Raw genomic sequence first — 16,144 nt, 5'->3', positions numbered from 1 at the left:
TTCCTTATTTTAGATGTATCAAATATCTCAAGCTGATGATAAAATCTTAACATCACTAAAAGTGTAAGAACAGCAATAACAAATGGCTAATTTTACAAAAGATAATTGCATAACATACAAATACAAAAATAATCAAAACTGTATTAAAAAAATATAAGTGTTTCAACTTCCAATATAGGAAAATAATATTGTATTGTGAGGTTATGTTACAATAGTATTTCTTTCCTTTACCAAAAACAAAATTTCTAAATAATTTACATAACTTACTCTTTACACTGGTAATTCAGATTTAATTAACAAATATCTACAAATGAATATCACAATTTCCATATGTAAATAAAAAAAAAACCTCAAAATAATAAATATTAAATATGTTTGATACAAATCTGTAAATCAATTGATAGTATGCACACCAAAAGATATTTCTGTACAACAATAAACCTTCTGAAAAAATTACTAAAGAATAGATAACAATTTTACAGCTTGTCATATAATACAGACTCTTGTCTATACTCATACTTACTTATTTGTTTTAAATTGTTTCATTCTTTTGCTTGGTTGGTGTCTTCTTATATTAGCCTTTTATCTGTTCTTTCTACATTCACATATAACAAAAGTTAGATTTTTTATTTTTATCTGTTGGTATATTAGAAAAATTGCTTATGAGACTTATCAACAGTTTATAAACATAATTATTTGGTAACATAGCAACAAACAAGTTCATGACATTGCATCAATATATTTCAATGATTACCATGTAATTTTTTGTGTGTTTTTTTTTTTTTTTTTTGTATTGTATTATTTAATTACATAATAAACCAATTTCATGTTAGAATATATCTATTAGTATTTTTATATACTAATTTGTCATTACTCCAATATCACATCCATAAAATAGATATTTACAATTAAAACAAGACAAAAACAATGAATTGAAATACAATGTACACGTTCATTGTAGCTTTCACTCATCTACAGGGGCATGTTGATGGCCTGTTACAAAATTAGCAGTAACCTGAACTTGTGAAGAATTGTAACCAGAGACAACTGGAAACAAAGGCTCGTCACAATTAACATTTTTAACAATACAGAGTTTTTCTCCTTCCTCACTGTTATAGATCTCCCATGTACCAGCATCAGTATTCAGCAAGAAACCCAGAACTATACGGCATTCCTCATCTACCTGGTTCTTTACAAGAACTTTATGGAGAAGAACTTTCCTATCTCTGACCACATGGACACACACAGCATCACATGCTGGATGGTGAGCTCCTATCATTGACCATGCATATAGTTGACCTTCAATATACTTCTTGTTGTCTATTGATGACTTTCTGGCAATACCAATTTCAAATGCGATGTTGTTCTGTTGGAGAGGTGCAACAACTTTCATCTCCAGGATAACTTCATAAAAATATCTCCCAGGGTGTGTAAAAACATGTGTTCCTCGTGCACCTTTGAACTTTTTGTGTCTGTAATAATATTCATAACATTCAAAATATGTAAAAAAGATATATATATGTAATGCAATGAGTTCATCTTTTTTTTCTATATTTAATTTTTATCTGCAAATTTTTAACTGCCCTGTAATACATGTACATGGTAATTTTGATATTCGAATGTTATAAATAAATAAAAGAAATGATGTCAGTAAGGTACAATCTTTTATAAAAAATATCAAAAAACAGGAATTTTTATATTTGTATAAGAACTTTCTGAGCATACTTTTAATAATTGATGTGAATGAAATGATGGTACTTATATATATGAAGTGAAATATATATTTTTGATACAATATGTTTCTGTTGCAATTACCGGTAGTTTGAGGTTGAACCACTATTCACCACAGATTCCCTGGACTATAAACCAAAATAAAACAAAGTAAAATCCCACTTAGTGAATACTTTTAGTATCCTAACTCTGCAATAACATATTAGCTTTTATTATACTTTTTATTTATAAGTCTGTAAAAACAATATAAATAAAATGGAAAATGGAAAAGGGGAATGTATCAAACATTTTCAAAGAGACAACAACCCGACCATAGAGCTGATAACAGCAGAAACAATTTCAATTTGAAATTTTCAACCTTTTTTCTGCTAAATGGACAAATCAACTCAAGAAGAAATAACTACATTTGCATGTATCTATTTAGCCTTTGACATATGTAAAACATCTTTTTATGTACATTTCAATGACATCTTAAATAAAATGCTCCCACAGGGCAGAGCTTGATACGACCACTGAGAATGAACTCTCAACAGTTGGGACATGTATGGACACAAAATTCAAGCTTGATACCATCACACAGGTTCGTACATGTCAGGTAAGTATAAACAAACATTCAAGCTGGATTCAGCACTTAATTTCCATTGTGATTAAATATTTGACACAGCATACAGGTTTCTGACATAGAACGAATGTGGTCTGAGAACTTCAAAAATTTTTCATGTTCAGAATGATAAAATTGGACATTTACCTATTATATCCACTTTAAAAAATCTATATAAATTGTATGATTCAGCATATCAAAAAACACAAAGAATTAAATTTTTGATGAAATCAAACAAAGTGTAATAGTTATCAAAGGTACCAGGATTATAATTTAGTACGCCAGACGAGTGTTTCGTCTACATAAGACTTATCAGTGACGCTCATATCAAAATATTTATTAAGCCAAACAAGTACGAACCCTTTGGACATTAATTTTGACCAATTTAAAAACGGGGCCAACAATTAACCAGATGCTCCGCAGGGCACAGCTTTATACGACCGCAGAGTTCAAACCCTGAACATTAAGGGCAAGTATGGACACAACATTCAAGCTTGATACAGCTCTGAATTTGGATTGTGATTAAATAGTTGACACAGCATAGGTTTCTGACACAGAATGAATGTGGTCTAATGAACTTAAATTTTTTTTTTTTGCTTGAGCAATTCACTATGCTGAATGAATGTGGTCTAAGAACTTAAACTTAAAAACTTTAAATTTTAAATTGGACATTACCTATTATGGTCCAATATCCAAAATCTAAAAACATGGTTAGCTTCAGCATATCAAAGAACCCCAAGAATTCATTTTTTTATGAAATCAAATAAAGTTCAATTTTGGACCCTTTAGACCTCAACGTGGACCAATCTGATAACAGGGCCCAAACATCAAAAATCTAAATACATGGTTAGATTAAGCATATATCAAAAAAAAACATATATACAATTTTTATTGAAATCAAACAAAGTTTAATTTTGGACCGCAATTTGGACCAACTTGAAAACTGGGCCTATAATCAACAAGAGTGCACACACTGAAATGTCTTGCCTTCTTTACTAATCATTGATATTATGTTGATAGTCCTAAGTATAAAGCTTGATTACAACTGTCACATAAACTTAACATTAACCAAGATAGCTAAACAAAGACCAATGAACCATGAAAATGAGGTCAAGGTCAGATGAACCATGCCAGGCAGACATGTACAGCTAACAAAGCTTCCATACAACAAATATAGTTGACCTATTACTTATAGTTTAAGAAAAATAGACCAAAACACAAAAACTTAACACTGTGCAATGAACCGTGCAATTGAGGTCATGGTCAAATAAAACCTGCGGGACTGACATATAGATCATAATATATTTCCATACACCAAATATAGTTGACCTTTGGCATATAATATTAGATAAAAAGACCAAAACTTAAAAACTTAACTTTGACCACTGAACCATGAAAATGAGGTCAAGGTCAGATGACATCTGCCCGCTAGACATGTACACCTTACAGCCATTCCATACAACAAATATAGTAGACCTATTGCATAAAGTATGAGAAAAACAGACCAAAACACAAAAACTTAACTATAACCACTGAACAATGAAAATGAGGTCAAGGTCAGATGACACCTGCCAGTTGGACATGTACACCTTCCAGTCCTTCCATACACCAAATATACTAGCCCTATTACTTATAGTATCTGAGATATGGACTTGACCACCAAAACTTAACCTTGTTCACTGATCCATGAAATGAGGTCGAGGTCAAGTGAAAACTGTCTGACGGGCATGAGGACCTTGCAAGGTACGCACATACCAAAAATAGTTATCCTATTACTTATAATAAGAGAGAATTCAACATTACAAAAATTTTGAACTTTTTTTTCAAGTGGTCACTGAACCATGAAAATGAGGTCAAGGACATTGGACATGTGACTGACGGAAACTTCGTAACATGAGGCATCTATATACAAAGTATGAAGCATCCAGGTCTTTCACCTTCTAAAATATAAACCTTTTAAAAAGTGAGCTAACGCCGCCACCGCCGCCGCCAGATCACTATCCCTATGTCGAGCTTTCTGCAACAAAAGTTGCAGGCTCAACAAAAATCTAAATACAGGTTTAGATTCAGTATATCAAAGAACCCCAAGGATTCAATTTTTGTTAAAATCAAACAAAGTTTAATTTTGGACACCAATTTGGACCAACTTGAAAACTGGGCCAACAATCAAAAATCTAAGTACATGTTTAGATTCAGCATATCAAAGAACCCCAAAGATTCAATTTTTGTTGAAATGAAACAAAGTTTAATTTTGGGACACCAATTTGGACCAACTTGAAAACTGGGCCAACAATCAAAAATCTAAGTACATGTTTAGATTCAGCATATCAAAGAACCCCAAGAGTTCAATTTTTGTTAAAATCAAACTTAGTTTAATTTTGGACCCTTTAGACCTTAATGTAGACCAATTTGAAAATGGGACCAAAAATTAAGAATCTACATACACAGTTAGATTCGGCATATCAAAGAACCCCAATTATTCAATTTTTGATGAATTCAAACAAAGTGGGCCCCTTATTCCTAAACTGTTGGGACCAAAACTCCCAAAATCAATCCCAACCTTCCTTTTATGGTCATAAACCTTGTGTTTAAATTTCATAGATTTCTATGTACTTATACTTAAGTTATGGTGCGAAAACCAAGAAAAATGCTTATTTGGGCCCCTTTTTGGCCCCTAATTCCTAAACTGTTGGGACCTCAACTCCCAAAATCAATCCCAACCTTCCTTTTGTGTTCATAAACCTTGTGTTTAAATTTCATAGATTTCTTTTACTTATACTAAAGTTATTGTGCGAAAACCAAGAATAATGCTTATTTTGGCCCTTTTTTGGCCCCTAATTCCTAAACTGTTGGGACCAAAACTCCCTAAATCAATCCCAACCTTCCTTTAGTGGTCATAAACCTTGTGTCAAAATTTCATAGATTTCTATTCACTTATACTAAAGTTAAAGTGCAAAAACCAAAAGTATTTGGACGCCGCTGCCGACGACAGACGACATCGACGACGCCAACGTGATACCAATATACGACCAAAAAATTTGAAAATTTTTGTGGTCGTATAAAAATTAAATACATTGTTAAAATCTGTATATAAAAGAACCTCAGTAATTCAATTTCAATTCATTGGTAAAGAAATAAGCAATTTATATACAAAGAAGAATATACAATTATTGACTTTGGCCCATACAGTAACCCCAAAATCATTCCAACCTTTCTATTTTAGTATGGAACCTTGTGGTACAATTTCATAGATATCCATTCACTTATAAATAAGTAATAACATTGACCTACCAGTAAATAGTAAATCCAATCACTTAAAATTAGGTTTTTGTTTGGAAACAAAATGTCTTAAGACGTCAACAACAACCGTTGTCACAATGTCAGTCCATAACTGGGCTCTAAAAAATTTGCTGTTATATAAAAACATATTAAAACCAAACTACCTGTAATATATATGTTTAACACTGATATTTACCTGTTTGGGTGTGATACAGATGACTTTGGTACAACTCCTTGCTGGTTATTAGTAAAAGTTGTCCCGTCTTCAGTAACAGTTACTTCTTTATGAGCAGTTTGTTTATCAAGGAAAAATCTGATTTCTGAACATAAAATAAACAGAATTTTTAAATTGACATTTCTACAAGACAAAGTTTGTGACTTTCATTGAACATAACGAAAACTTGTCATCTAACTGATCTTAGTGTTTTTTTGTTGTTGTTGTGGGGATGTATAAGTGTCCTGCCACGTCTGGTCTGTGTTTTTGATAGTTGTTTTTCTGCTTTGTTTCATTTTGAACAGTTATAATAGCCCTTTTTAATTGATTGTTTTAGGTTGTCATTATTTTGTACTAAAACACCACTGTCCCAGGGTAGGGTTGGCACCTTCAAGCTAGTTTAACCCCGCCACAATCTGTATGTGCTTGTCCCAAATAATGTCCCAAATAATTAAGTCATTCAGGTCGCATTTGTTGCTAAATATCATATTTGGTTTTTTTCGCTCATTATTTTGTTCATACATCAGATCATTATTTTTCTCATTTTACATTAATTGTTTTACATTTGTCATTTCAGAGTTTTTTTATAGCTGACTATGCAGTATGGGTTTTGCTCATTTTTTAACACTGTACTGTGACCTATAATAGCTGTCAACTTCTATGTCATTTGGTCTCTGGTGGAGTGTTGTATCTTTGGCAATTATACCACACCTTCTTATTTTTTATTTTTTTGTGTGTTTTGATTATATGCCTAAAATAAGCTTAAATATGATGTTGAAATAATTGTATAATCCACATTTCGTCCAGCAAGTGACAAAGACAAAATGTTCAGAGGTGGTCAGGTCAAAATGTTTTTTCTATGTCATGTCAGATTATAAGTCTCTTTAAACCAATTGAATATTTATTAAGCTATCAATATTATCATGACGCTAAATACTATAAACATGTAAATATAAATGTGTGTGTGTGCATTTTTTAGACACTGAATATGTAAGAATTTTAAAAATTTGTTTCAGAATTTCAATGTACACCTACATGTAATATAAATATGTATAATGAATTCATTATAATTTGTTTATTATATAAATCATGTTAATGATGTCATCTAATATCAAATTTGTTTATGAACATTTGAAACATTACTTGTACTCACGTCGAATAGTAGAGAATATTTCTGGATTATTGGTTACAACTAAAACAGAAAAAATTAAAAGATAATTTATGTAACTTAAACAATGTTGAGAAAACACCCTGTAATGGTCAATGTAACATAACTAATCTAATAATAAACTGTACAAAATTATTTTAAAGTTTTGGAAATTCTTGAACTTAAGCTTTCACAATTTCAAAAGAAATGAAAAGCCCCAAAAAGTAGATAAGTCTTTGAGTTTTAAAAATTTTGATAATTTGCCTTATTCAACAATAAAGCTTTATACATGGATAAGAAGTTAATAAAATCATCAACTGACTTAGCAGCAACCCTATTTCATGCATTCTAAACGTTTGTTGCAAGCAATTAAGTAAAATCCGTAATTTGAAAACGAATTTAAAACTTTTTAAATTCTGGTAATTGATCATATAGTCATGAATTAAAAAATCAAAAACTTTTATGAGTTCAAATGAGTGTTCAGTATTGAGTTCAAAACTGAGGTAAAATTTAACTTAAATCTTTTGAAAGTTCAAAGTGAAAGTGGGCTTCAAGTTCAGTTACAATATGTTTTCAATGTGGTAAGAGTCTTCTAAGTTGTTTTAAATTAGACTAAAGTGAGTTACAGTTTTGTTATTCAAGCTGCAGTGGTAGCTTGGGTGAAGTTACTCATATCAAATTTACAGAGAGGTCTTCAGAAAAATCGCACCTCACTATTTGTTTCAGATGTCTCCTACAACAGTTTGAGATGAATTCTTAATGCAATTCATCCATACCACTGTTTGTCTGCATGTATATTGTAGAACGTAAATTTTATCAACTAATTAAGCCTATAACTCTAATTGGAACATATACTGAATGCCAATATATAAAAGTTACATCATAGTGAAGGCCCTTCAGTCTTTAAGTGAACAATATATATATATCAATACAAAAAAAATCATTGAAAGCATTTGTTGACACAAAATCTTTGAAAGATTTAATTTGTCAACATCCAAAAATATATCATTTTGAATATTCATTAAATGGAAAATATGTATGCAAATGTTGCATTTCTCTTGGCACTCAGTATATTAATAAGCAATTACTTTGTTCAGGAAGTTTTGGAACTTCTCCTTCTGGAAATTCTTTCATGTCTGTATCGTCTGCAGAAACAGTTTTAAGATCTCTAGAGTCTTCACTCACTTCCTCAACAAAAGAAGTGTTTCCCTCACCAACAGTGAATTGACGTGATGCAAAGGTTTTGTTCTGTAACGTCAACTCCAGTTTATAGGCTCCTTCAACCATGGGAACATATCTTATGGAAAACTTTCCATTTTGTAATCCTCCATCCTTTATTTTACCTGGTAGGATATCACCTAGAACATGTAAAATGAAAATTATTTTGACAAGTCTATTAATTGGTTAATAGTTGACGCACAAGATGTGATATTTCTATTTTCAATAAAAAGAATAAACTCTTTATGCAGAAACCTGTTTGTAACCTTATGACAAGAATTGTTGATGCCACCAGTAACAGAAACAGCAGGCTTATTTCATATAGTCTTGCCTCCAAGCTAAGACTATCCATACAGGCAAGACAAAAACTAGATTGAAGTAATAATTATATATGCCAATCAACAGCACATGGATACAGGAATTTAAAGAAATACAATAGATTTGTTAATGTAACCTGACATGATTATAAATCATAATATGATGTAGTTTTCACTCTTATGAAACTTTAATATTAGGGGTCCTTGTTGACCAAATGGCCTAAGTAGTTCATATACATGACATACAGTGTTTACTAGCCTGTCCTACTCTAAGGTACAGAATTGAAACCTTGCTAAGTGTCAAGATGTGTGCAAAGTAGAACTTAATTTATGTAATTGACAAGGATTATCAGTTTTTCTGCCAAAAGTTGGTGGTTCTCTCTAGGAACTTCAGCTTCAACAACTAATGAAAACTAACTGCCTAGATACGGCCACAGTTGCTACTAGTTGTGTTAAACACAGACAAGCAAACTCTTCTAATGTAAAGAGTTGAAAGTTTATATTTATATATATTCAAATTGTGTTGTACTCACCACAAACAATGACAAAGGTGGCTAGTAAAATTCAGCAAGTTTTAGAAGTAGTTTGAAAGACACTGAACTAAAATATTATAAGACAAGTTCCAACAGACAAACCATATACCTACTTGTGAACAGACAGAAGGAGAAAATGATTGAAATGCATGACAGTGTGAATCAAAGTGATGGAAATCACTCATGGAAAGATTAGAAGAGTAGTTTGAATATTTCATATTAAGGTATGGTGGGGAAAAATGAACATTTATAAAGCACTATTGCTGAAAATTGCATTTACAGCAGGTCTTTAGAAGGAAACTTGCTTTTCCAGTATGAGGATAAAATGAGCTCAAATTAAATAATATGGGTCTCTTAATTTGCACAATTTTATTTAAACTGCAGTTTATATCTTATCGAAATTATGTTGCCGGTTCTGAACATGTTTCAAAAAAACAAAAAAATGCAAAAATTCTTCTAGTAAATGTTACCAACTATCCTTGTAAGACATAAATCTGGACCAACAGCTTAAAACTCAAAAGTGTCAACGAAAAAATTTGAAAAATGTTGTTTTGGGGCGTTTTGTAAGTTGAAACAGAGGTTATATGGCATTGAAAATTAAAAGTTTTAGAGTGCCTTTTGATAAACTTTTAAAGTATTTTTCAACACAGGGCATTGAAAATGTACTTTTTCAACACAGGGCATTGAAAATGTACTTTTTCAACGTAAACCAATTAAAAAACTTATCGTATTGAAATTTGGATTCTTTCTTTAATAATTGCAACCAGATGTTCCACAGGGCGTAGCTTTATACGACCGCAGAGGTTGAACCCTGAACGGTTGGGGCAAGTATGGACACAACATTCAAGCTGGATTCAGCTCTAAATTTGGATTGTGATTAAATAGTTGACACAGCATAGGTTTCTGACACAGAATGAATGTGTTCTAATGAACTTAAAATTTTTGTTTTCTCTTAGAGCAATTCACTATGCTGTTGAATATTAATCCTCTCAAAAAAATGTTTGAAGAAATTTTCTTTTTTATTTATGAAATTTCAAATGAGAAAAATTGAACCCAATTTTTTTAATCACATCCCCCTTTCCCTTATTCCAAAACTAATCTCAATTAAAATTTCTAATGGAGTTTGCAACAATAACTACTCATTTAAATACATCATAAAATATTAAGATGTAAAAAAACTGCTTGTTATCACTGAATGGTAAAGATTATTTTAATTTATCAGTTGGTAGTAAAAAGTGAATATACATTGTATATTGTATATAACAAAGATTTAAGTTGATTCTGGACAAAGAAAGATAACTCCAATTAAAAAAAAATCTTGCTATTGCACAATATTTTGCAATTAGATATTTCTTGCATACTATTCTGGACAAAGAAAGATAACTCTAATTAAAAAAAAATTTGCTATTTCACAATATTGTGCAATTAGATATTTCTTGCCATTGCGCAATACTGTGCAATTGAAAAGACTTGCTATTGCACAATACTTAATATAATAATTTTAGATCCTGATTTGGACCAACTTGAAAACTGGGCCCATAATAAAAAATCTAAGTACATTTTTGGATTCAGCATATCAAAGAACCCCAAGATTTCAATTTTTGTTAAAATCAGACTAAGTTTAATTTTGGACCCTTTGGACTTTAGTGTAGACCAATTTGAAAACAGGACCAAAAATGAAGAATCTACATACACAGTTAGATTTGGTATATCAAAGAACCCCATTTATTCAATTTTTGATGAAATCAAACAAAGTTTCATTTTGGACCCCGATTTGGACCAACTTGAAAACTGGGCCAATAATCAAGAATCTAAGTACATTTTTAGATTCAGCATATCAAAGAACCTAACTGATTCATTTTTTGTCAAAATCAAACTAAGTTTAATTTTGGACCCTTTGGACCTTAATGTAGACCAATTTGAAAACGGGACCAAAAGTTAAGAATCTACATACACAGTGATGACAGTTAGATTCGGCATATCAAAGAACCCCAATTATTCAATTTTGATGAAATCAAACAAAGTTTAATTTTGGACCCTTTGGGCCCCTTATTCTGTTGGGACCAAAACTCCCAAAATCAATACCAACCTTCCTTTTATGGTCATAAACCTTGTGTTTAAATTTCATAGATTTCTATTTACTTATACTAACGTTATGGTGTGAAAACCAAGAAAAATGCTTATTTGGATCCCTTTTTGGCCCCTAATTCCTAAACTGTTGGGACCTCAACTCCCAAAATCAATACCAACCTTCCTTTTGTAGTCATTAACATTGTGTTTAAATTTCATTGATTTCTATTTACTTAAACTAAAGTTATTGTGCGAAAACCAAGAATAATGCTTATTTGGGCCCTTTTTTGGCCCCTAATTCCTAAACTGTTGAAACCAAAACTCCCAAAATCAATCCCAACAGTTCTTTTGTGGTCATAAACCTTGTGTCAAAATTTCATAGATTTCTATTAACTTAAACTAAAGTTATATTGCAAAAACCAAGAAAATGCTTATTTGGGCCCTTTTTGGCCCCTAATTCCTAAAATGTTGGGACCAAAACTCCCAAAATCAATACCAACCTTCCTTTTGTGGTCATAAACCTTGTGTTAAAATTTCATAGATTTCCATTCACTTTTACTAAAGTTAGAGTGCGAAAACTAAAAGTATTCGGACGACAACGACGACGACGACGCAGACGACGACGCCAACGTGATAGCAATATACGACGAAAAATTTTTCAAATTTTGCGGTCGTATAAAAATATATATTCACTTCTAATAAAAATTCAAATGACTAAAATAGACATAATGATTGATGGGAAATAAACTAATAAACAATGGTTTGTTATAATTAAAAGTTTTAAAATTTTTAAACTGTTTCAAGCCAATTCCTGATAAAAAAAACAGTGTACTAATTTAATTGTTGATTAATTACAGATGATTATTGGAAATTTATCAAGTAAATTATAGGCCTTACTTGAATACCTTTTATTTATTCATATTTATATTCATATTTCATTTTTTTTAAGATCTTGTTAATCCATTAATCATTTATCTTTCAGATATAATTTACAGAATCACTTTATGTAATGTAGATCAAAAGTAATTGACAATAAATAAATCTATCATCCTTATAAATATCAAACATCTAATATACACTTTTGTGTATTCAATTATGAGGTCAAATACTTGTGTATTAAGAATTATATGTATATTGAGTGGTATATATAATTATGTAAGACTGAGGTTGATAGGTAATGTGGTCAATTTGATTGGCAGTTTAGGAGGTGGGGCATTGTAATTAAAGGTCCACCTTGTCTCTGATTGTTTAGTGATAATGACAGTTGTCAATCATACTAGTTGAATCAATACCCAGTTACCTAATTAGATTTCTTTCAAAAAGCCTGCACATCAACACACCTTTTAATGACATACATTCTTGAATGAACTGCTCCAATAATATACCCATTTTTTTTCAGTTTATATGTGTATTATGTGCACTTACATGAGAACCATAGGGAACTATATTTCAGTGCGAATACATTTAGTAACAGTAGCTAACCTGTCCTGTTGTTAGGGAAGCCAGTGCCTAAGTAAAGATTTAGAACAAGTTCTAATCTTTCCAAAAACTAAGTTGATTTTACAAAACTTACCTCGTGGGTCTGTAATCATAGCCTGGAAATGAGCTTCTTCAGCAGCAGGTGTTTTCTCTGATGTAAAAAGCTCAATGTCAAACACCACCTCCTCTCCTGGAATGGCTGCTCTCCGCTGTTGAATTGAAGTATTTGGAGGAAAGATAGAGCTTGACCAGATATGCATCTTTTGGCTTAATGTGTTTTGTATATCTGTACTGACCCCACTGCAATCTAAACCAAATGCTGCCATTTCCCATGGTTCCTTATCAAACTGTTCAGCTGTTAAATTCTGCAGTCTGTCTGAAATGGTTTTATTAAGCTGGAGAAAAGCAGGAATATTTGAATGACTCATAACTTTATCAGTGTATAAGACTGAATGATCAATATTAGATTTTAGATTTTTCAACTTCATTTCTTGTTCCTCAAGTCTTTGACATTTCTGGGAGACTTGCTTATTTACTTTTTCTTTCAGGGTCTCTTTGGTACGATCTATCTGCTGATGCAATATTTCAATCACTCCATCAATTTCATTATATATCTGATCTTTCCGGAGATTTATTTCTTTTCCTTCATCATCTACCTCATTCAGTACTTTGGATATGATTTTGGACTTTTCTTTGACTGAGCAAACCATCTGTTTGATTTCCTCCTGTTTCTCATTCCCTACTGTACAGATATCAACCAATGCATGTCCGTCATGAAATTGATGGTAGATCATAGCACATGTGACACAGATAGGTTTCTCACATTCTTTTTTAGTGCAGTAAAGCTCTAAAGCTTTTCCTGGGTGAACTTGGCATGTCTGAGGATGACAGAAGGCTGTGAAATCAGTAGCATCTCTCAGTTCTTCAAGTGGTATCAAATCATGATTTCTTGTCACAGTGGTTCGGCGATGTGCTGCCACACAATCTAAACATAGAAACTCTCCACAGGGACGACATCTATGGGATGCAACATTTGTTTCATTACATCCTCTTCCTTCACAAGAAACTGTAGGTGATGTCTTCACTACTACATAATCAGAAAGATCTCTGGTTGTATTGTCTGTTGGAAAAGAGGCAATTGAATGTTCCATTCTGCAGGTTGGACAGGGAAGGATTCCGTCTTTAGCTACTTTTGGGATGCAAGTCTCACATAACAAATGGAGACAAGGTAATACCTTTGTGTGTGTGTCGTCATGAAAATCGTCCAGACATACAGGACACGTCAAAAGTTGTTTCTGCAGACCATCTAAACTTTCCAGATCCATTTGATCCTGAAAACAAAAATCAAACTGATTACCATCATTGATGAGAACAAACTAATTACCATCATGGATGAGAACAAACCGCTTACCATCAAGGATGGGAACAAACTGATTACCATCATTGATGAGAACAAACTGATTACCATCATTGATGAGAACAAACTGATTACCATCATGGATGAGAACAAACCGCTTACCATCAAGGATGGGAACAAACTGATTACCATCATTGATGGGAACAAACTGATTACCATCATTGATGAGAACAAACTGATTACCATCATTGATGAGAACAAAACGATTACATCATAGATGAGAACAAACTGATTACCATCATTGATGAGAACAAACTGATTACCATCATTGATATAAAGAACAAACTGATTACCATTTGACTAAATATCCTTAAAGTGATTTGTCAGAGGTTTCAAATAATCATTATTACCGTTATTTTTGGAAAATCGTCAAAATCAGTCATTTTTTTATTGTCTAAAAGAAGGTGTACATTTTATTGTCATTCACCAAAAATTACCATGTCATTTGGCAAGAATTTTTACTGTTATTCTTCATAAAGGTGATTACTTGCATACCCGTAGCCAGGGGGTAGGACGAACCCCCCTTGAAATCAAATAAGCACTGTTAAAGTTAGTCTGTTTCCCGGCCGTTATTGAAATTCTTGACAATATTAATATTTGTATATTCCGAAGGCATACTGAATGTTTTACGGAGGGGACCAACCTATGTTAAAGTCAACGTTTTGTTCAAATTGTGACTGTTTTTAAAGTCAGATCATGAGTCCAACGATCCCCCCCCCCCCCCTTGGAAATTCCTGGCTACGGGCCTGACTTGTGACATATTCATGTGGTTTTTTTTTCATATACATGTGCATAAGAATAAGCACTACCACTGTCACTCTTTTTCATGCAACAACTAGTCTGTAAGGGCAAAAACAGGCCTTGTGTTTTTACTTTCGCTTTCGTTTTCCGTAAAGATTCATTTGAAATAGAATAGAATTTAATATTTCGTTACATATTTAGTGAATACAATATTGTTATTGCTGCGTGTCATATGAAAATACCAATGCATGAATGGGTTATTTGAGTATTCGACTCTGTCGCATGATCGAGCGATTTCAACTTCCATTTCCAGAAATTCGTGATATTTTCTAGAAAGTTTACACGTACTTAAAAAAATGTTAAACAATTAAATACCTGATCCATTTTTACCAGTAACTAATATAAATATGTTTTAGCCAATGCTATTACTTACTTATTCGTTAGTTTTGTTTGAAGGTGTATTATTATCTGAGGATAATCTGTAAACAATTTAATAACTCTGGTTATTTTTCTGGTCTATATTTAGATTATTACACTACACTATGGGTGTGTTTGGATATCGACTCATAACAATAAAGCCGGAATCTTTGGGTAGGATCCAGAAAATGAATGTATATAGATTATGAGTAATGAGGTTAAAAATATTGTCTTAAGACAGTATCAACCTATCTTTCAATACGAATTATCTTTAATTAAACCCCCTTTATAGAGGAACCATATATCAATAAATAGATTGTGTATACACGTATAATCTTGGCAGTAGGCCTTATAACAGTTTTAAAAGTGTAAAACGGTTTTGTTTTCTTATATGATTCTCAAAGTGTGTCTATATTATGTGTTTGATTGTATGTAATGTGATGAAAGCTCCTTAAGGGGTCCTTTAATTGGAAAATGAAATATTCTTATTCGTATATTCTTATTCTTATTTTCATATGTAGTCTTGTAACGATGATGGTTAGATGTCTAACTGGAGGAGGAGGGAGTAACAGCACTGTATATAAAGAGAGCAGAAGTGCCATGTAAGATGACATTAGGTGAGGTTTGACATGATAAATGAGTGGTATATTGTAAGTGTAGAAAGTGTGGTGAGCGGATGAGTGCCAATTCTTTTTAGTACGTTTAGTTGTCGTGCAGCTTTTTTGCAAATATTTGAAATGTGAGTGTTGAAATCCAGTTTAAAGTCTGTTGTTACACCAAGAAGTCTCACTTCGTCGTCACATTTTATATTAAATCCATTTAGGTTGAAGACCATCTTTTGAGTGTGTGTTGTTTTACCTATGGCAATTGCCTGGCCTGATTTTTTCGGGGTTTGCCTGCGTTTTGTTGAAAGAGAACCATGAGATTAGGGGGTTACTATCTTCCTCTAAGGGTTTAATTACTGATTCCAAAGTAGTATC

General features: G+C 32.1%; 2 protein-coding genes across 3 annotated transcripts in view; one reads left to right on the top strand and one right to left on the bottom strand.

Moving 5' to 3' along the window:
* The window catches only part of LOC143064938 (aldo-keto reductase family 1 member A1-like), a 247,957-nt gene that overhangs the window by 30,520 nt on the left and 201,293 nt on the right, over nt 1-16,144 (top strand). The window lies entirely within an intron of this gene.
* LOC143064933 (E3 ubiquitin-protein ligase TRIM45-like) lies at nt 773-15,283 on the bottom strand. Its single transcript, XM_076238150.1, has 6 exons — nt 15,181-15,283; nt 12,684-13,920; nt 8,061-8,330; nt 6,979-7,017; nt 5,808-5,931; nt 773-1,472 (listed from the first exon to the last, which is right to left on the bottom strand). Exons 2-6 carry the CDS (start codon nt 13,912-13,914, stop codon nt 965-967), a joined length of 2,172 nt encoding a protein of 723 aa, XP_076094265.1. The 5' UTR covers nt 13,915-13,920; nt 15,181-15,283; the 3' UTR covers nt 773-964.

The sequence above is a fragment of the Mytilus galloprovincialis genome, chromosome 2 (assembly GCF_965363235.1).
Source record: "Mytilus galloprovincialis chromosome 2, xbMytGall1.hap1.1, whole genome shotgun sequence".
Taxonomy (NCBI): domain Eukaryota; kingdom Metazoa; phylum Mollusca; class Bivalvia; order Mytilida; family Mytilidae; genus Mytilus; species Mytilus galloprovincialis.
This window is presented reverse-complemented; position numbering and strand designations above follow the sequence as displayed.